Here is a 21,939-nt window from a genome sequence, read left to right on the forward strand (position 1 = left end):
CCTAGTGAGTCTAGAAGGCTCTTCTGTGCATGTTTGTGGTCAGTCGTTGACTTCCACCACATTCCTCACCATCTTTAGCTCTGTACATTGAGTACAGCAGTGTTTCCCAGCGTGTGGGATGGGATCCAGAAGTGGGCAACAAAGCCTCTGGAAGTGGATCACAGGCCAGCCCTTCCTAATGACCACCCCTGCCCTTTGTGTCGCTGTCTTTCCTTTTCCTCCATGCTATCTTTTCACATTCTCATTTACCCCACTATTTGCAACAATAACAAGGAGGTGGGGGAGTCATCTGGCAACTAGTAACTTTACAAGTATATACATTTCCTAGGCTGAATAACATTTCTGTAGAAAAATCGTGTGTGGGCTCCTATAAGAACCAACTTCGGTGCTTTATTTGAGGCAAGGCTTTAACCTGTATTTTGGAAACTGAAACCTAACCCTGGAAACAGTATCTTCCATGTCATACATTATTTGGTATTTTTTTCTTCACTGCCTATGCATATTGATTAAGAGCAGAACCACAAGTGACAAAAGGCACAGATTGGACACTTGTCTGCTTCCCTCAAGTTTTGATGGGAAATGTGGGCATCCTGGTCTTGCAGCTTGGCTCTCTGACTGCTGTCCAGTGGACTTTTCAACTGTCACTTGTCCAACATTCCGCCAAGCTGCCTACATTTCCCATCAAAACTTGAGGGAAGCTGACAAGTGTCCAATCTGTGCCTTTTGTCACTTGTGGTTCTGCTCTAAGACTCAAGTAGAATGTGTCCTGATGGTTACTAGAGTGAGTTTCTTAGAATCTTACAGGAGATTAGAGGGAGTAATGGAGAAGGTGGTCAAAGACTGGAGCGTAGTCCTCATATCATCTGTTTAGGAATGCCACTTGCCTAGGTTGCATAGTAGGATGTGATGTTTGATGGTTTCTCAGAAACATATGGATGGCCACTGTAGAAAATTGAATGCTGGTCTAGATGGGTGCCTAGGTCATACTTCACGTAGGACACCAGAAAACCTTGGGCCTTCCCTAGAGGGGTCACACTGTACCAAGTAAATTTGGACTTGTGGATCACCATATACAAAAGCTTGGGAACCACTGGAGCAGAGTACCATTCTGTACGGTTCCTTGACTCACATTAGTAACTTTTCATGGGGCATAGGGAAATGCACAGCAAAGGGAGGAAGGAAGAGACAAGGATGTCCCAGTCTTCAAGCAGAACTGCGCTTGTAATTCTTAGGCTCCAGCCCTCTTCCCCCCTCTAGTTTTGTAGACGTGTTCCCAAACATACTTTAGTGGTGATTCCAGATTCCATTTTTCTCCAGCATATAGCAATGCAGTTTACTTGAGCAATATATGTCAAACAATTGTAAGCTGCAACATCTTCACTCTGTACTCTGAAGTGCTTACCATCCTTCTCAGACTGAAGCTTGATCACTTCCAACGTTACCTACCTAAACCGGATACTTCCCTTAATGTCTTTTTGTAGGTTGGGCGCTGCTGCTTCATTTATTTTAAAGCAGATGCTTTTTTCAGCAGATTATAGGATTTGAAATATAGGTTTTTTGAAAACATAGACAAGGAATGATATCTAGCAATACCAAGTTGTTGTGTGTTGCCAGCAATACAATAGTTTATTAACTTGAGATGAAACCAAGCCAGTGTGCTCTTGTTTATCCGACTCCTTTCAACAATTGATTATGGTTTATCATTAAGACAAATAATCTTGATAGTAAGGACTTATCTCAAGAGAACCAAATAAAGATGAATGGGAGCTGGATAGGAGTTAAAGGTTACGTTGATATAATAGAGTAAATGAGGCCTCACTTTACCATTTCTGAAAGGGATAATGAAGAGGGATTCATCCTTAAAATTTGCCCCTTACACCCAACGACCATCTATTCATCAAGTAAGAATAACAAATTAGTTCATTTCAGTGTCCTCTTGGTGACACGCTTATACTATTGCATTTTTAAAATTTGATTTTATTATGATAGCCATTGATAAGATGCTGGGAGAGATGGCAGTATAATTTAAAAAAAAATAACTTTCTGAAGATAGTTATGTGGAGGGCTCCCAGTGCAAGTGACTTGCATATTACATTTATTCTTGGAACTGTCAGAAGTACATTTTTGCATTTATTTGCTTGCAGTGTCTTCTGGGAACCAATGGGAGATGGCAAAAAGCTAATTTCTCTGGCGGATAATCACTTACTTCTGTGGGATCTGCAAGAAAGTTCAAGCAAGGCTGTGGTAAGGCAGATGTGTTACAATTACGGTTACATAACTTTACTTTGCTAGTTTTACTGAGAGGCTGCTAATATCTTTAACGGTGTTGTGAAAAGCACTGTGTTGCTCCATTCTCAAAGGGAAACTGACCAATACTTTATTAGGTAAGGAAAAATCTTATTTTGACAGCCATAAAATTGTTTCAGAAACTGCACACTTGCTCATATGAGCAATAGAATATTCATAATTTTGGTGTGAAACTTTTCTCCATCTTTTTTTTGGCTTATCTCTCCCCCCCTCCCCGCCCCCGCATTAGATCGCTGGCCAGCTTTCTTTGCTTCCTTCTAGCTATTGCCAACGTTACATCAAATTGTCCAATCTCCTTCTCTCCCTCTCCCCTACCAAATGTTGGCCAGCTCCTTTTCTAGAGTAAAGTCTGTTTGCCTGCTGTGATCAACATTCTTGTCTGATTGAAGTGTCAGGTTTTTACAGACATACTTAGCATTTCCTCCCATCCCTCTTGCCTCCCCTGGGCCACTCTGCCTTGCCTGCCTTTAAGGTTCTTTGAATGTTAATTAGGCTTTCACTGTCCTAGGCACTCTTTTTGCTCATAATCTCAAAATTGCCATATTTCTCCGTAATTCCAATCTGTATCAAATATAAACATTTCCTTTGGGATGTTCTCCAGTCTGTCACAAGTCATGTTGTTTAATAAAAAAAAGAGAGAGAGAATTTCTATTGAACATTGTTATGAGGTTTTCTTTCCTTCTTTCGCTAGATTCTGCTTTCAGGAATTCATTATTGCCTTATACCATTCATTTGCTGCACTATTGCTTCAAATCAACATTGTCCTCAATTAACGCTTCACTTTGCCAAAATATAGCAGTTACTTTCTCTGTGAATAAAGCCATGTGAATGTCAACTTTAAAAAAAAAAGTTTGCACCCACTTTCTACACTGTGAGAAGATAAATTCTCTGATGTGCTCTAATTATGGAATTTAAACTGATTTGCATACATTTGCTTATTCTGTATAATTTTGTTGATCACAGAGACAGGTGAGGAGCTATGAGGGCAGTGACGGGAATGCTCACTGGAAATTCTGTTATACTCCCCTTCCTCTTCCACAGGCTTCTAACGTCCCTTGGTGTTCTTAACCTAGAAATGAGTTTTTAAGGAGAAAAAAGAGAGATGAAATTCTCAGGATGCTGAATTTAGTATCCTGTTCCAAATTCAATATTTATTTGGAATTTTTCAGAATATATATAGGCCTGACTGGTTGAGAAACAAACATGATTTTTTTTTTAGTAGAAATGTAGTCCAATGATAGGAAAAACATTTAATATTCATAACTTTTAAAAAACCAGTTCTTTGATTTTTAAAAATGTGTTTTGATAGCTCTTGCATATATCTAAGCTTTCTGTATAAAGGACACAGTACTTTAAAAACCTTGGATTGGATCCAGACTATGTTTTCCAGTGGCTAAGCTGAACTTTCCTGCCTCTCCCTCCCACTGCAGCCTATGGTTCTCCACAAAATGGTGCTCGAGAGGTGTAAGGGACCCCGAGGAATGACATGAGTGGGGTCTGCAGCAGGAATGGGGAGAATCGGTGGAAATTGCCAGTTTAGTCTGGATCCAGCCCCTTGAAAGGTTCCTCATTCTGGACTAAAATGTATCTTACAAAGAATCTGGATTCTTCCCCTTTCTGAAAGTTTTGTTTTGAATAGTAACTATTTTCTCAACTGTATACAATTTATGTCTATGTAATAATCAGAAACAAAATGTTATATTTAATAATGAGGGGAGGATAGTTACTCTTTAAAAAGCCACAGCAGCTTTGCAAATATTAAAGACTAGGGTTGCCAGCTCTGGGTTAGAAAATTCCTGGAGATTTGGGGGTAGAGCCTGGGAAAGGAAGGGTTTGGGGAGGGGAGGGACATCAGCTGGGTATAATGCCACAGAATCCACCTTCCAAGGCCGCCATTTTCTCCAGGGGAACTGTTGTTTTGAGATCAGTTGTAATTTCAGAAGATCTCCTGTAGATTGGCAAACCCTGCTACAGTCTCTGTGGCGGCTGATGGGCTTGATCCTTTGATTGTTAACATTAAAGCAGATGCCATGTTTAGGAATTCTGCCCCAAATAACATGAACCATCAATAGTCCTATGGTTTTCTGGATCCTTCTCTTTCCTCTCCTAAGGGTTACTGTGTTCTCATTTCTACGTGTGATTAAGATTATTAATAAGTTCTCAAAGGAAAAATGTTAAAACCTAGAGAGAATGTGGTTTTAAGCATGAGCATGTAATTATGATATTTCCCCTTACTATGTATGGATATGAAAGTTGGACAGTGAAGAAAGCTGACAGGAAGAAAATTCATTTGAAATGTGGTGCTGGAGGAGAGTTTTGCGGATACCATGGATGGCCAAAAAGACAAATAAGTGGGTTCTAGATCAAATCAAGCCTGAATTCTCCCTAGAAGCTAAAATGACAAAACTGAGGGCCAAGCTACAAGTCACAAATGACACAGGTTGGACACTTGTCAGCTTCCCTCAAGTTTTGATGGGAAATGTAGGCATCCTGGTCTTGCAGCTTGGCTCTCCAACTGCTGTCCAATGGACTTTTCAACTGTCACTTGTCCAACATTCTGCCAAGCTGCCTACATTTCCCATCAAAACTTGAGGGAAGCTGACAAGTGTCCAACTTGTGTCATTTGTCACTTGTAGTTTGGCCCTGAGGTTACTGTACTTTGGTCACATCATGAGAAGATAAGATTCTTTGGAAAAGTCAATAATGCTTGGAAAAGTGGAAGGCAGTAGGAAAAGAGGAAGACCTAAAACAAGATGGCTTAACTCAATAAAAGGGGCCCCATCCTCCAGTGTGCAAAATCTGAGCAAGTCTGTTAATGATAGGATATTTTGGAGGTCTTTCATTCATAGGGTCGCCATAGATTGAAGGCGACTTGATAACACATAACACACGTGTAGTTCTATGTGATGGCAGTCTCTGGTGAAATATTAGACATGGTTCAGACTCCCATAAACACATGGTTGCATCTGTCCTTCTGCTCACAGAGGAATATAGTCCCTATAAAATGATTCCTGGTAGTACCTATCATCCATTCTAACTCTCCCCATCCCCTGCTGTTATAAAACAATTAATCACCTGCAAAAGAATTCTTCATGTTCTTTGGAATCACTTGGCAGTACCTAATTAGGTCTTCGGAATTCATGAAGTGCAGTACTCAAAACGTGGCATAATTGAACAGTTTACCATTTATTGTTTTTTTTTCTATGAAGGAAAACTCAGAATTTTAACAAAACAGAATCAAGCTAGGCACACGCCTTTGAAGACCTTAAAATGAAGAAAGTTGTCCTGTCCAATGTAAACAGAAGCAGGGGGAAACACTTTCCAAGAGCCAGAGTTAGGAAAAATTAATAACTTAAGTGGGAGTTAATGAACAATGATAAAAGAGATCAATTGTGCATATTCAGAAACACTTTGAGCATGTGAAAATGTAGTACATTTCATTGTTTTGATGTTCAAGCAAGTTCTCTGACGACAAGATGCTACAAACCACTATTGGGTCCTAGACCTCTTTTCTGCCTTAGTCCCCGTCGTCATCTTTTTCAGGCTCACAGGTCTCTTCCACCAGCATCTTCCCCTGGCAATGCACAGGATCTGGGCCCATGTCTATTAGACAAAATGAACCATTGAATGCTAAAGAGCTGACTTCTATACCTAGCGTTCTCTGAGGAGCACTGCTGCCTTGGATGCCAATACATGTGAGAGGATATGTAGCGCAATAATAAGGTCATTGCGTTTCCTCCAGTGAAGTTCAGCCATTTTGTTTCAAACATATTTCCCAGTCAGTTTAGGAGACTAAAAGTGAAAAACTAAGCAGAGTTACTCCAGTCTAAGCCCATTGAAACCAATGGGCTTAGAGTGGTGAAACTCTGCTTTGGATTTCACTGTAAGTTTAAATTGAGGCCTTTTCTGTCAGCTGCGTATCAGAGTATGAAGTTTGAAGCACCTTCAATAGTTTACATAAATTATAAAATCAAAAATAAATATTAAAACAACTAAAATAATTAAAACAAGTACTTTAAAAAGAACCTGCAGTTAATAGCAGCAAAAGTCAATAACCCATTAACAGAAAATAAACAAAATAAAATGCAAAATGCACGTACAAACAAGAAAAAGCATTGCATGGTTTCTGAGATTCCTTTGGGCTGGGCGGGATTGTTAGCAGGTCTTGGCCTCATGTGTTCTTCAGCCTGTATGGATGGAAACCACAGAGAGCATCGATAACACCTGAATTCATCTTAATGTAACATCTCCTAACAAAATTGATCAGAGCAAGTACAGATATACTCCTCATCTTTTTGCTCCATGAGCCCCAAACCTCCTTCAGGTCCTGTGCTAGGGAGTCGCATATCATTTTATTAGGCCCAGTGTCAGGATTTGTACAGATTACTTTGTCCCAAGCTCTCCTGTCCCACCATGACTCAATATTTAACTACTAGTTCAAACCTAAAATATTCTTTCTGATTTTAGCCTTTAGTACATGCATACTTAAATTTTCTCTGCTGGGTTGAACAAAGTGTAATGCGTGGACAAGACAATGATCCATTTCATAAAACAGAACTGTTCTTGTCTGGCACAGGAATAATTTTAAGTTTCCTCTGTTCTGTCTGTGGTTGCTTCCTAAGTGATTTATTCTGACAGCTGTGAAACCATTGCATGTCCTTTTTTCCATTCAGTCTCTCTCTCTCTCTTTTTTTTTTAAATGCACAGCTGTCAAATTCAGTTGCACTGGAAGGAAAAGGACAGTTAAAATTTACCTCTGGGCGATGGAGTCCCCACCACAATTGCACTCAGGTTGCAACAGCCAATGACACTGCTATCCGAGGGTGGGATATGCGAACTATGAGGTAACTAGTATAGTGTCTGTCCATTGGTCCATTATTTTGCTAGCTTCTCTGGTTTACATGCCTCTCATTAATTCAGTAGACTATTAAAAAGGGCCTGACACTTGGTGGGGAGGGTTCCTAGTCTTCTCTCCTAACATATTTGCAATCCTGTACTTATGTAGCGCTCTCATTAATTTCAGTAGAGCTAGAGAATCCATTTAAATGTTTCTATATGACGTTGTTTAAGCTGGGCAGTGTGGAAAGGTTCCATACTGGCTTGATGCTTAAAATGCAAGTATGAGTATTTAGTTTGTAGGAATGGGTTTTCAGTTCATGTTTAATTTTGACAGTATCTTTTAAGATGACGTACCAGAAGTTTCCAGATTATTAACAGCTGGTTGCTTGGCACATATTTAGTATTGGGGCTCCAACATGTCAACAGTTTGAATGCCAACCAGCCTGATGCTTCAATATAGGAGACACAGGACTTCTTTCCTGCTCCATTTGTGATTCTGATAAGTAGAGAAGTGATGTTGTGCACATCTGTTGCCATGACAACAGAGGTCTGTGCAAGCTTTTTAAAGATACAGCTTATCCCCTTAGCACACAGTAATTTATCACTAGCCTCGGAAGACGGATGTCTTGTAATAACTGCTGCTGCCTTAAAGGGGGAGATGACTTTAAATTTAGTTTTATGGCTACAGCATGCTCATGGGTGTCGCAGTATATTTCTGTTGTTTCCAATTAAGCCCTTTTTATACCCAAAATCTGATTAGTTCAATTAGGAAACGTTAAAAATATATTTTAAAAATGGCTTTTTGTGGTTCTGTCACATTCTCATTATATTTTCTGCCAAAAATGCATTAAAAACCTAACTTTAGTCCTTTGTACTAAACCCGTATTAATAAATTGCAAGTAGAGACCCATGACTTTGCACAAGTTTTTTGTGGGGAGGAGCATTCCTCCCTCCATCTCAAGCGTTAGGCAGAGTGGCTTTTTTAGATTTGGGAAGAGTGGTTTCAGTAGACAGTAGATCACACTGTGAGACTACCAAGGGAATTGTGGCTTATGTATCAACACAATAAATTAATCTTCCCTCCCCCACCACCACACCATTATGTTTATTCTGTTAAAATTGATTCATTCTTTCCCATAAACAAAAGCAGTCTGTCTGTTCTTGCCCCCCGTTCCCTCAACTGTTTCAATATATCTCAAAACAGGATACGCTCTCTGTAGCTTGAGGTGCCTATCTCACACAAAACCTAAATTGGCACTGGGGTGGGTTTCAGTTATTCCCTCTTCCACACCCAAGCATTCTGCACAGAGAAGATCATGGGCTAGGGATTTATGCACCCAGCGTTGATCCTGGTAAACAGAACAACAGCAGTGACCACCAGAACTACTGCCTTGGTCAACTTAATGTTAATATTGCAGTCTCATGCCAAATATATTCACTATAACGTTAGAATAAATGCTTAAACTGGAAGTTGTAATGGATGTGAAGCCTAATTAAGGAAGCAATATCTGTTCCTTCCTCCATCATAGAATCATAGAGTTGGAAGGGATCTACAGGTTCATCTAGTCCAATCCCCTGCACAACGAGGAAATTCACAACTACCTCCCCCCTACACACACACCCAATGACCCCTGCTTTATGTCCATAAGATGGCAAAACACCCCCAGGACCCCTAGCCAAACTGGACTGGAGAAAATTGCTTCCTGACCCCAAAGTGACAATTGGCATTACCCTGGGCATTTAAGAAGGGGCCATGAGAACTAAGCACTGATGTAACCCTTCCTGCCCTCCCTCTCATGATCTGCCTAGGTTCACAAAATCAGCATTGCTGTCAGATGGCCACCTAGCTGCTGCTTGAAAAACTTCCAAAGAAAGAGCCCACAACCTCCTGAGGAAGCCTGTTCCACTGAATGACCAACTCTGACAGGAGGTTCTTCCTAAAGTTTAGCCGAAAACGCTTTTGATTTTATTTCAACCCATTGATTCTGGTCCAACGGAAAACAGCTCTGCACCATCCTTGTATGACAGCCCTTCAAGTACTTAAAGATGGTTCTCATATCGCCTCTGAATTGTCTCCTCTCCAAGCTAAACAGACTGAGCTCTTTCAACCTTTCCTCATAGGACTTGGTCTCCAGACCCCTCTCCATGTTCATTGCCCTCCTCTGGACACGTTTCAGCTGATACAGTCCAAAATTACATTTGCTTTTTAGCTACCATCACACAGCTGACTCGTGCTCAGTATGTAGTCTACTAAGACCCCCTAGATCCTTTTTGCACATCCTACTGCCAAGACAAGTTTCCCCCTACATAAATGTAGAACTTTATATTTATATCTGTGAAAATTCATTTTATGTGTTATAACCCAGTTTTCCAGGCTGTCAAGACCATCCTGTATCCTGGCTCTGTCTTCTACCATATTTGCTACCCTCCCAACTTAGTATCATCTGCATATTTAATAACCATTCCCTCTATTCCTTCATCCAAACATTTATAAAAATGTTGAACAAAACAGGTCCCAGGATGGATCATTGAGGCACTCCACTTGTCACTCTTCTCCAAGAGGATAAGGAACCGTTAACAAAGCACTCTTTCAGTGTGATTTGTCAACCAGTTACAGATCCACCTAACAGTAATAGGATCCAAACCACATTTTACCAACTTGTCAACAAGGATATTATGTGGAACCTTATCAAAAGCCTTATTGAAATTGAGATAAACTATGTCTACAGCATTCTCCTGATCCAGCAAGGTAGTAATTTTCTCAAAAATAGAGATAAGGTTAGTCTGACATGACTTGTTCTTGAGAAACCCATGCTGGCTCATCATAATCACAGCCATCCTTTCTAAATGCTCAAGTACTGACTGTTTGATGATTTGTTCTAAAGCTTTTCTAGTTATAGACATCAAGCTGACGGGTCAGTAGTTACCTGGCTTCTCCTTTTCCCCCTTCTACAACATTTGCTCACCTCCAATTTTCTGGCACTTCACTTGTTCTCCAAGAATTCTCAAAAACTATGTACAGAGGCTCAGAAATTGCATCTGTATGGTCTTTTAGTACTCTTGGATGGAATTCATCTGGCCCTGTGGACTTGGTTTCATATAAAGAAATGAGGTGTTTATGTACTACCCCATGCCAATCCTAGACTGCAACTCCCTTCTCTCATCATATGTTCTGTTACTGCCATGTTGAGGACCATTTCCCTTGCAGGACAAGACTGAAGAAAAGTAGGAATTGAGTAGTTATGCCCTCTCTTCATCACTTTCCTGTCCCTGCAATGGGCCTACCATGTCCTTGCTCTTTTTCTTACTTTGAACATAAGCAAAGAACCCTTTTTTGTTGTTTTTAGCATCTCTTGCTAGCCTAAACTCATACTGAGCTTTAGCTTTTCCAACACTCTTCTTAGAAGCATTGGTTATTTTATATTTATCCTTGGTTATAAGGCCCTCCTTTCATTCTCTAAATGAGTCTTTTATTTCTCAGCTCTTTAGAAATCTGTTTATGGAGCGTCCTTGTCTTCTCTCATTTTTCCTTCTCATTGGAATATCAATATGTCTAATTCTTACCATGGCCCCATCTGTGGATACTTAAATCTGTCGATTGTGGGCATGTAGAGAAAAGGAACACCTGTTTACAAACTTAGGGGAACCCTCAGGTTTGCAGTAAAATAACAAAAGTTTAAAAAGAAAAATCGAGGGGGGTATGTCAAAAACCCATACGTCAGAAACACAATTGCAACTCACACAATGCCATTTTGAGGGTTGCCTAGCAACCCTTATATAAGACTTGTGGCAGGCAGGCAGGGGAGGAGGAACGAGAGCTGCCACCACCCTGGCACTGAGTCAGAATGGTGCAGGTGGGTGGGGGAGGCGGAAGAGCCACTGCTGCCACTCTACCCAGTGAGGTGGGCAGGCACAGCAGCAGCAGGAAGGGGTGGGCAACCAGGCACAATGGCAGGCGAGCAAAGTATTTCCAGTTGTCAGCTATTCCCCCTCCCCCACAATGTCACCTTTGCTGGCCATTTCATACTAAATCCAAGGAACAGTGGAGAGGAGGAGGAGAAAACAGCCACAGGAGGTTTGGGAGAAGAGAGCAAGGCAGAAGCAGGAGGAAAGAAGGTGCTGAAGCAGATGGGGGGCGGGGAGGGAGGAGAAACTGGGGACAATGATAAGAAGTGCCATTATGTTAGGGGAGAGGTAGTGGCAGCAGTGATGATAGGAAGGGGGAGATTGCCGGATTCTAGCAGCGACAATGTCCCTGCTAGCATGCTGTCAGAGCCACAGTGATGCTTGGAAATGTGTGGAGAGAGTAGGACTGCTGGGGCATTTCTGGAAACTGGTAGGACCCTCCCTCCCACACACACACACACCAGCACTTTTTACCAACCCTTGGGGATGCCAGAGTTAGCTTGCTGGGATTGCCCCAACTGGCATGCTGTCAGTCCCACGAATGGATGGGGGGATCACTGGCAAGCAAAAATAAAACTGTTTGTTTCCTTCTAAGCTTATAGAAACAGTTCTCACTCCCCACGCAGTCTTGCTTTCTAAACTGGAAACTCTTTTAAAGGGCAGGGCCATTTTTTTTTTACTCCTTAGCAAAGCAAAATCTAACATCACCATGATCCTACAGTTCCTTTAATTCAGTTGCAGCCTTATCCTCCAGTGTTTTGCTGAACTTTGGTACTTGGAGTGCCTCTGTATTTCCCCTGGGATTATTCCAAATTGGGCTGTAAATTCAGGTGGAGGTTAGGTGGGAGGGGGGAGTTTGTTGTGTCACATTGTGTTTTTGAAGCACTTACAGTACATCTGTGGGGCAGAGAACGAGTCTTCAGTATGCTCTTTAGAGTTTGGGTTGGATCCTGTGCATCTGTTCTACTAACAAAGGTGCCTTTGCCTGGTTTAAGGGGCCTCATCCCAGCATCAGCGCGGCAGATCCACACAATCCAACTATTTGTGACTAGTTCCTGATGATTAGACCTAGCACCTACTTTACTTAGTTCTTGGGGCTAGGCTGAAGCGCCCTTGTTTTACCCAGACTGTTGGAGTTAGATTTTATCTTTCTAATGGTCTGCTTCTGTTTTATGGATAGTTTTTTGCAGCTTGTGTTTGGATGGCTTCTCTTTTGATATTGTGCTTTTTAATTGTAAGCCACCTCAAAGCAAAACCCTAAAAAGATAGCATAGAAATATTCTAAATAAATGTTTTTTTTAAAAAAACCCTAGGAATTCTTATTTGTGAAGAAAAGCGCATGGGCCACATGTCTCTGACTTCCCTGAAAAGTGAAGTGATGGCCTGTGCTCCTGGTCCTGTCCTTCCCAGAGCAGGCGACTTAACTAAAAGGGAGGAGAGGAAGGGGGGGGGGTGCTCTTGCAGTGCAAGAAATTAAGCTGCTTTTTCAGACAGAGGGTCACTAGAGGCAGAAGGCTTGTGGGAAACAAGGTGATAAATGTCTCAGCTACTACAGTTCTGTTGCCAGCATACAAGCTTGGACTTGGCAGGTAACTATTCCTCTTGGCTTCAGCACAAACCCTTGTGAACTGGCTTTATGCCCGTGCCAGTATCTGTAACGGTGGGGGGGAAAGGGGGTTACATTGCCCTATCATTATTTTGTCTCCTTTCGTTTAAGCTGCAGTTGTTTTTTTAATCCCATCTGTTGGAGAAAAGAGAAGATACCACTCTCATTTTGTACCTTGCTAGAAAAAAATTAGAACTAATGCTAAATTAAACATATTACTACAAATGTCCATAACTGAATAACAGTGATCACAGATTTTTGGATTTTCTGATAGCATAATCTGTGCCTTAGTTCAGAATGATCTTCTATTCAAAGGTAGAGGTTTAAGTACTAAAGTCGTACTTATGGCCACTTTTTTTACAGTTACTATCATTTTAGATTTAATATTAAATAAGTTGTAAATATTTAGAAATAGATCCTTGTGAATGACATAGAACGTTGGCAGCAGAGATCTCTGACCCACCATCTTGGACAGAATATTTTTTTATAAAGCCCCTTAAAATCTTGTCTGGTGTTCTCCCTCTTAGAAATCAAAGCAAAACTTTGGCTGATTCTGCACGTTAGATAATGCACTTTCAATGCACTTTATCAATCGTTTGAGGTGGATTTTTTGTTCCGCACGAAAAAATCTGTTCCAAATGATCTATAAAGAGTATTGGAAGTGCATTATCCAACATGTGCAGAATCAGCCATAATCAGGGAGTCTGTCAGCCTCACGCATGGGGATCATCATGTCTATAACATTATTTTTTTTTAGTCACTGATTCGATGCTTGCTGCTGCTGCTTTTGTGTATAGGTGGGGCCAGATAGTACTATTTCAAGATAGTGACCTGATTGCAGTTTTCTAGATTACATTTTTCATGTCCACCTGGATTATAGTGTCCTCACTTGTAAAACAGCAGTGTGTGCAGTTATCAATTGTGTATACTTGATACTCGAGGTATCTTAAAGGACATGTACCAGGAACCAAGCTCAGACTGGCCGCAGCTCTCCAGGTTCTTAGGTAGAGGTCTTTCACATCGCCGACTACCTGGAGATGCTGCAGTTGCCGGTTTGGCAGTCCAGCTACATCCACATGTGTTGGCAAGCATACTGCTTTGTAATGTCTGAATCTGTCCTGAGAGAGATGGGTACCAGCGGTGGGCTTGCCTTCTTTGGAGGTTTTGAAGGAGAGGCTAGATGGCTATCTATCAGCCATGCTGATCCTGTGACTCAGTATGAATTTAGGCAGATTGTGAGGAGAAAGACAGGGAAGGATGAGCCAGTCCTTGGCTGCCATGACCCAGGGTAATGCTGATTGCCACTTTGGGGTCAGAAAGGAATTTTCCTCCAGGCCAGGTTGGCTGGGGATACTGGAGGTTTTTTGCCTCCCAGGGGTCACTGAGGCATTGGGGGTGGGTGCTGTAAACTTCCTGCATTGAACAGGGGGGTTGACTGGATGACCCTTGGAGTCCTTTTCAGCTTGCTCATTCTATGCCTGAAGTGTTAACCTAATAGAAAAGCAAGAGTTTGGATTAAATAATGTGTTCACATGAAATCAGTGCCAGGTTGAGGCATCTGTAGCCAAGATCAGACTTGCCTGGTCTCTGTTGTAGCAAAACTGTGTCCTGAATGAACTGCAGGCATTTCATCTGGAATACTCTGAGCTCATCACCTGCATATTCTCTTACAAGGCACTGACATAGCTGTTCAGGGGTGACACCGATATGCAGAAGGGGCAGATGTTTTTCACCTATGTGTATGGTGAGGCAGCTGTTTATCCATAATGGAAGTGAGTGTGGTAGTGATGGTGGTAGTGGCTTGCACAATGTTTACTGAAGGTTTGGGATGGTGGATAACTAAAACCACATCATAATAATGTGCTCATACACTTTAATGCCCACTTTAAGTGATTGGGTTGTGAATCAGCATTGTGCTGGTTCGAATCCCACTACTGCCATGCGCTCAATAAGTGGCTTTGGCTAACTCCCACCTCTCAGACCCAGTTCCCTAGCTGTGTGGCAAGGATAATAATAACACTGACTTTGTTCACTGTTCTGAGTGGAGCGCTAATCTGTCTAGAAGAGTGGTATATAAGCTCAGTTGTTATTTTTGTTGTTGCTATTAAATCTAGTCTGCTTACCAATAATAATCTGAGACAGAGGATTCCACTCTAACACAAAAGTCATTTTAAGAAGCCAACAAGAAATGCATATGCTAGAACCAAAGCAAATGCAGCAAACTAACATTGTCCTGAATTGAAGCAAATGTATTTGCCATACAAAAGTGACTCTGGTTTTCTGTTAGCAGCGTGGCTAGTTTTTGTTGTGTAGTTATTTTGTTACCTTTTCCCCTCTGCCTACAGCCAAATATATTGCATAGAAAATGCTCACGGACAGCTGGTACGGGACCTCGATTTTAATCCCAACAAACAATACTATCTGGCTAGTTGTGGAGATGACTGCAAGGTGAAATTTTGGGATACCAGAAATGTCAGTGAGCCTGTGAAGACACTAGAAGAGCATTCCCACTGGTAAAGTTAATATATTTTGGTGAAAGAAGCTTATCACAGCAGCCTTCAACCTTTCCTCACCCGAAACCTCCCATTTAATCTCCTCAGGCAGCTCCTTGCACTTAATTGCAAGCACGTGACAGGAAGTGCCAGGACTGAAGAGCCCCCCCCCCTTTGTGAAGAACATGTGATGCTGAGTGACCTCACCTTTGTGCTGCTTCTCTATGTGTGTGTAAAGAGGCAAGAGGGGTGGCACCATTGTTTTTGATGGATGTGGGCTAACAGCAAATCCTTGCAAAAATAAAAGTAGCAAAAATATGGTGGGCTCTGTCACTCACCTGAGGATCCCATGGTTTGAAGACCACTGTTTTATCTGTTTGAATCTGCTGGTAGTCCAGCTATGAAACCGTTCAGACCAGCTTGAACTGCAGATATTTTCTTCCCAAAATGGGGGAAAGCCCTGGTATTTTAACCCTGCTTATACATCTGAAATTGAGCAAATGCTGATATGTGTTCCAGAAAGGCGTTATCCATATTGTAAAGTAGTTTTAATGTTTTTTACTGCAGAGATTAATGATTCCACTTTGTAAAGACTGATATAGAAAGATGTCTGTATAGCCAAGGGACAATATTAATCAGATTTTATATACTTGAGGGTGGCAGCATTTCTGGCTGAATAATTCTGAACCCTGAAGCTTTAGCAGAGGTCTTGACATTGCAGTTTCATAGAAAAGTCTTTACATAGGCAGCAGATTATTAAAACCTATTGGAACAACAGAAAATCTGGATACATTTGGTATTAAATTGCCACATAAATTTGCAAACATAGTTAATGACTTTAATCCTCCCTTTGTGTTATGGACTGTTGTGAGGTAAAGTTGAAGGCAGTGGGAAAAGAAGAAGATCCAGCATAAGATGGATTGACTCAATAAAGGAAGCCCTGGCCTTCAGTTTGCAAGACTTGAGCAAGGCAGTTAATGATAAGATGGTTTGGAAGTCGTTAATTTATAGTATGGCCATGAATCAGACGCACTGAACATACAACGTTTACCATAAGGATGTTGAAAGTTAATATGTAATGTGGTTTTTTTTCTTTCATGGAAACATTTTAAGTTCAAAATGCTAGTATGACATATCCCCTGACCCCACCCCCCAAAGCAAGCAAATGTTTCCATTGCTGAATTTGCATTACTTTTGATCTTCCCTTTATTGCAACACTGGATACTGAAGAAATAACCATGCAAAATATGTTTAAAAGCTTGGGGACTTTTTGGCACAATGAGTGGAGGAGTAAGGAAGGTTTTCATCCATGGCTCAGGTTAATTTTTAACTAGGGTTACTGTTGGTGTTTATTTTAAGACGACAAAAAATGGCTTCTGAGAGTAAATCTGTCCTACTTCAGATTGACCATTGTTGGGCTGCAGTGGGAGAATGGGGTGATGAGGAAGTCCTGCTCCACTGACAGAAATCTCTTCCACCAGTGGAGATTTCCTATGGGATTCAAGCTATTATCTCCAATCTAGAAAAAGAACCATCCTAAGATATAAAAGGCAAACCGTGTTGCTAATGACTCACTTTTTATCCCTGTGCAGGCGCACTCTGTGGAGATAAGAATTGAGTCGTCAGCAACATAACTTGCCTTCCTGCTACCCCAGCGGCCTCCTCTGGGCCTCTGGAGGCCCAGGAAGGCCCGACTCAGCCCTCCGGAGGCCCAGGAAGGTCAGGTGTGATGGGAAGGCCCAGCCATGACCTTCCACATGGGCCGGGAGCCACCCTCCATCCTCACGGGCACCCCGGTGGTTCCAGGGAGGAGAGCCTCACGGAGGCTGAAGGGGTACGTGGAGAGGCCTTCAAGCTAGCCAGCCTCCCTCCCTCTGGCCTGGATCCTACGAGGGGGAGGCCTCCCCACTGGTCTCAGCTGCCTGCCGCTCTCCACAGACATGGCACGAGGAGGAGTGTCGTTTTCTAGAGCCCGATGTTTTTACAATGGGCTTGGTTGCTAGTTCAACATCATTTTGCTAGGCCTGTAAGAACTCTCCTCAATTCAGTTGCATTAAATGGAATGGGATTACATTGTTTAGATACTGGTACGACTACTTCAGTGCATTGGCATTTTATGAATGCAGGGGGAAAGAATCTGCTGGCAGAAGTAGAGGGGGATGACAGCTAGAGTCTTTGGTCTGCTTCACTGAGGAACAATTGCTAGATTTCCCTGATAAGCAGATGCATGGTAATTGGCACCTCTTGTTAAAACATTTCATAATTTTATCAAAGGGTGGATGAATGATATTTTCTTCCCACCTATCATTTTTCATCCTCCAATTTGCAGTTTGTACGTGGTTTTAGGGTGCCTTGTCTCCAACACTTAGGCCTGTAAGTTCAAGCATCTTGCACATTCTGCTTCTGCAATCCATTTCTGGAAACTAGCCTAGCATTTTGAAGTCTCTGTAACCTGCTTATTTTTACCTTATCAGCGGTGACTCTGTGGCTAGTGACTGATATATTATTTTAAACTCTGTTTAGGGTTTGGAATGTCCGCTACAACCATTCTCATGACCAGTTAGTGCTTACAGGCAGCAGTGACAGCAGAGTCATTCTTTCCAACATGGTGTCTATTTCTTCCGAACCTTTTGGGCATCTGGTAGACGATGAAGAACTTAGCGACCAGGAAGACCACCAGCAGGAGGAAAAGTAAGAAACCTGTTTGTTTTCAGTGAAGTTGTTGTCACTTGTGTTTAGTTTTCTTTACAGTTAATGAGTTGACCTCTACTGACTTTTTAGGATTTTTGCATGTATTCCTTATAGGTAAGTAGGCTAACTTACTGGGGTGTGTTATCTTTCTAAGGTTGTGGAACTGGCACTTCTCAGAACTTTTGAGACTGCGTGTTATTTCACACAGGGAATGTGCAGGGTAACACTGACTCTGGTCCAAAGCCAAGTCACCTGGAGCCTTCTGATGTCAGTAGGGCTCCTCCTGGCACTAAATGGGTAACGTTTTTGGTTTTCCTTAATTGTGTCTCCTGGGCAGGTGGTGTTGGTTTAACAAAATAACAGATTTCTGTACCATTAAAATCTCGATGGCCTCTTCAGAACTGGGCCACCCAGTACTTCTGCACTGATTTTACTGCTCTCCTTGCACTGCAGTGGATGCTTCTCTGGAGAGCCCTTGAGCTTATCAGGAACTGCTTTTCAGATGACGTAGGGCGGTAGGATAGGAAAAGGGCCCCAGCAGCCCCAGTGCTGCATGAGAGGAAGCTCTCTGCATAGTCTTTGGGACACTATATTTTAAAATGGGAATTTTTTAAAAAATCAACAATTTGAAAGGAATAAGACCAAGAGAAGAGCCCTGCTGGATCAGACCAGTGGTGTATCTAGTCCAGCATCCGGTCTCACACAGTGGACAACCAGTTATTCAGGAGAGCCAACAACAAAGCATAGAGGCGGGGGCCTTCTCTTGAAGTTGCCACCTGGCACTAGTATTCAAAGGTTTACTGCATCCAGATGTGGAGTTTCCCTTTAGTCACCATGGCTAGTAGCCACTGATAGACCTGTCCTCCATGAACTGTCTAATCCCATTCTAAAGGTGATAATGCCTATGGACATTACTACATTCTTTGAAAGCAAATTCTACATCTTAATCATTCATTGTGTAAAGAAGTATTTCTTTTTGTCCGTCTTGAATCTACTGCCCATCAGCATCATTGGATGCCCACAAATTCTAGTATTTGGGGAGAGGGAGAAAAAGTTCTCTCTGTCCACTCATTATCTCCCGTGCATAATGGTATAAATTTCTATTGTGACCCTCCTCCTGGTCATCTTTTTTCAAAATTGAAAAGTCCCAGACTCTTCCATTTTTCCTCGTAGGAAGGGTGAGACAACCCCCTGGTCATCTTGGTTGTCCTCTTTGGTACTTTTCCCAACTCTGCAATGTCCTTTTTGAGATTCAGTGACCAGAAATACAGTATTCCAAATGAGGTTGCACCATAGATCTATACAGGGCATTATAATACTGGCCATTTTATTTTCTGTCCTTTTCCTAATAATCCTCAGTGTAAAGTTTGCTTATTCTCTGCTGTGGTACTCTGGGTTGACATTTTCATTGAGCTACCCACCATTACCTAATGGCCTCTTTCTATCTCAGGGATTTTTTGTTCCATGTTAGCGTTTACTTATCTACGTTCAACTTAATTTGCCACATGGCTGCCCACTCACCCAATTTGTAGATGTCTTCACAGTCAGCCTTGGTTTTCACCAACCTGAATAATTTTGTGCGATCTGCAAACTTGGACACTACATTACTTGTTCCCGGTCCCAGATCATTTATAAAATACCATATGATAATCGTAATATTATATTATTTATGTTTGCTCCTTCAGGAAGTCTTCATATGTAAGTGCATCTTTCATAGACTTGATTGGACCTGAAATAGATCTCCTGTCACTTAAATGCACTGCTTGGCTTTTTGCCCACCAGTAAATATGGTGAACAGCTGTCCTCACCTCTACTACTAACTTGTCCACTCCCTCTACTTGATAGCCACACTAAACCTGCCCCATTCCTTTAGTCTTATCAGCTATAATTTGTATTTCTAAAGATATTTTATTTTCATAGCTTTTCCCTGAATCCTTTAAAAATTGTCAACAGTCTTCTTGAACTGACATCCTACTGTGCACCAAGTACAGTACCTAAGGTGATATCTTACTAGTGCTGAGTACAACAGCGGTATTGGATCTCACAGTCTTGTATGTAGCATTCTTAAGCAATCTGGAGGCAAGGGGGACCAGGGATATAACCCAGCTTGCATGTTACACAAATTAGTCAGGATGGTGAAGATCCAAAAAAGGTGTTAAGAATTCCAAAAAGATCTTTCTAAATTGGGTTATCGGGCAGCAAAATAGCTAATGCGGTTCATTGTATATGTATAGAGGAGTGTACGATGAAAAAAAATCCTAATCCCATATAGGCTGATGGGATGATGGCTGGTATTCTCAGTGCCCCTGAGGATGGGTGGTTTGTAAATCGAAATAATAAATAAAATAAATAAATAAAAATGCGGGAATTACTCGTATTGTAATACTTTTTTCTGTTTTGGATTCTACCAGTTTACCTTGCCTTGTTTCCAACTTCTGTAATCCTAGTCTTACTACAACGTTCCTTGGTTGGTTTTTTGCCAGGTAGAGCAGAATTGCACAACAGTAGTTTCTTGCAAGGGCCACATGTATTTCCTTAGCAATCAGTGAAGATTTGGAAAACCTATAGAACAAAGTGACCAAACATAAGGGAAGTGGAAGCAACATCCCTATATAAATAGGATTGAGATGCTGTAGTCTTCCTCTCAAAAGTCTGAGAGGAAATTCATATAAACATTTGGAAACTTGATGCAAAGTATGCAGAAAGTGACTAGAGAAACCTTTTACCATTTCACAGTACTAGAATCTGAGGTTACCTAATGGAACTGAATTGCAACTCAACTGATAAATTTGCTGTCACAAGATATGGCACAGGCAGGGCTGTTTTTCAGCTGGAACGCTGTGGAACGGAGTCCACATCTTGAAAATGGTCACATGGCCAGTGGCCCTGCACCCTGATCTCCAGACAGAGGGGAGTTTAGATTGCCCTCCGCGCTGTAGTGGCATGGAGGGCAATCTAAACTCCCCTCTGTCTGGAGATCAGGGGGTGGGGCCACCGGCTGTGTGACCATTTTTGCCGAGGGCCATTTAAACTTTAAAAAACTCCCCCCTTGTTCCAGCTGACCCAAAGTGACGTCATTGTGTGGTCCTGAGTTCCACCACCTCTTTTCCCAGAAAAAAAGCCCTGGGCACAGGTGATGGCCACTGGGTTAGATTGCTTTAAAGGGGGAATGAGTCCAATTCAGAGATGATATTTCTGTCAAGGCCCCACAAGTAATCAAGGGAAGGAGAAAATTTAGAGTCCCACCTCCAGGATTCTGTAAGATTTCATTGCCTTGAGCTAATGTTTTTCCTGAGAACATTAGTTCTCATCAAGCCATTCAGTTTTTTCCCCACAGTTAATTTACAAGGTCATATTTTTCTGCATATTGGGAGTGAAAGATCCCCTGAGTATTTTGAAAACTTTACTTGGACTGTGAGCAGCCTGGGTGTGAGGCTTTCGTCATCTTATAAGAGCCAGCTACTTTGCTATTGGAAGTAGTAGGCCACTAAAAGCCAGTGTAAGGGAAGGGGAGAATCAAACAAGAGGGCTGTTGCCTTCATGTACTGCCTATGGGATTCCTCTGGCTTGCCATTGTTGAAAGTGGGATAGTAGTCAATGAGATCTTTGGCCCGATCCAACAAGGATCACATTTGTTTTTCTGAAAAACAAATCCAAATTCTGAACTCTGGTTTTGATGCAATGTGGGATGTTTCCCTGAGTGAAATGGATGGTGGAATGGGAACATTTAAAAACATAGGAAGAATAAATGGAGCCTTTTAGCTGCATCTAGCAGCCATGTATATTTTAACTGAGTAGTGTTGTTAATGTGAAGCAGAGTGTTGTCTACTCTGTGTAAAAGAATATTGAAATATAAAAATGGTTTTTAGCCAATAGGGTTCCAAATTAGCAGTAGTTTGGAAGCCATGTTATATCTACGGTAAGACTCCATTTTGTCCACCTAGAAAATATTGGAACTTGTTGAATGTGCTTATTTTAAATTATTGTACTTGAACCAAATTATTGACTCATATTTGCATGTTACCTGCTAAATGTTAAACTGTGTATTTTCCATCTGGCTTCAATAAACACAGTGCCCTCTAGGGACAGGGCATCTTC

The 21,939-nt window shown here is 41.7% G+C and overlaps 1 protein-coding gene across 1 annotated transcript in view; it reads left to right on the forward strand.

Moving 5' to 3' along the window:
• EIPR1 (EARP complex and GARP complex interacting protein 1) overlaps window positions 1-21,939 on the forward strand; it is an 81,921-nt gene that overhangs the window by 50,475 nt on the left and 9,507 nt on the right. Inside the window, exons 5-8 of the mRNA XM_054992090.1 lie at window positions 2,145-2,244; window positions 7,015-7,151; window positions 15,004-15,171; window positions 17,674-17,841. Of these exons, the coding sequence (XP_054848065.1) occupies window positions 2,145-2,244; window positions 7,015-7,151; window positions 15,004-15,171; window positions 17,674-17,841 (573 nt within the window). The remainder of the gene's footprint in view (window positions 1-2,144; window positions 2,245-7,014; window positions 7,152-15,003; window positions 15,172-17,673; window positions 17,842-21,939) is intronic.

The sequence above is a fragment of the Eublepharis macularius genome, chromosome 1 (assembly GCF_028583425.1).
Source record: "Eublepharis macularius isolate TG4126 chromosome 1, MPM_Emac_v1.0, whole genome shotgun sequence".
NCBI lineage: Eukaryota > Metazoa > Chordata > Lepidosauria > Squamata > Eublepharidae > Eublepharis > Eublepharis macularius.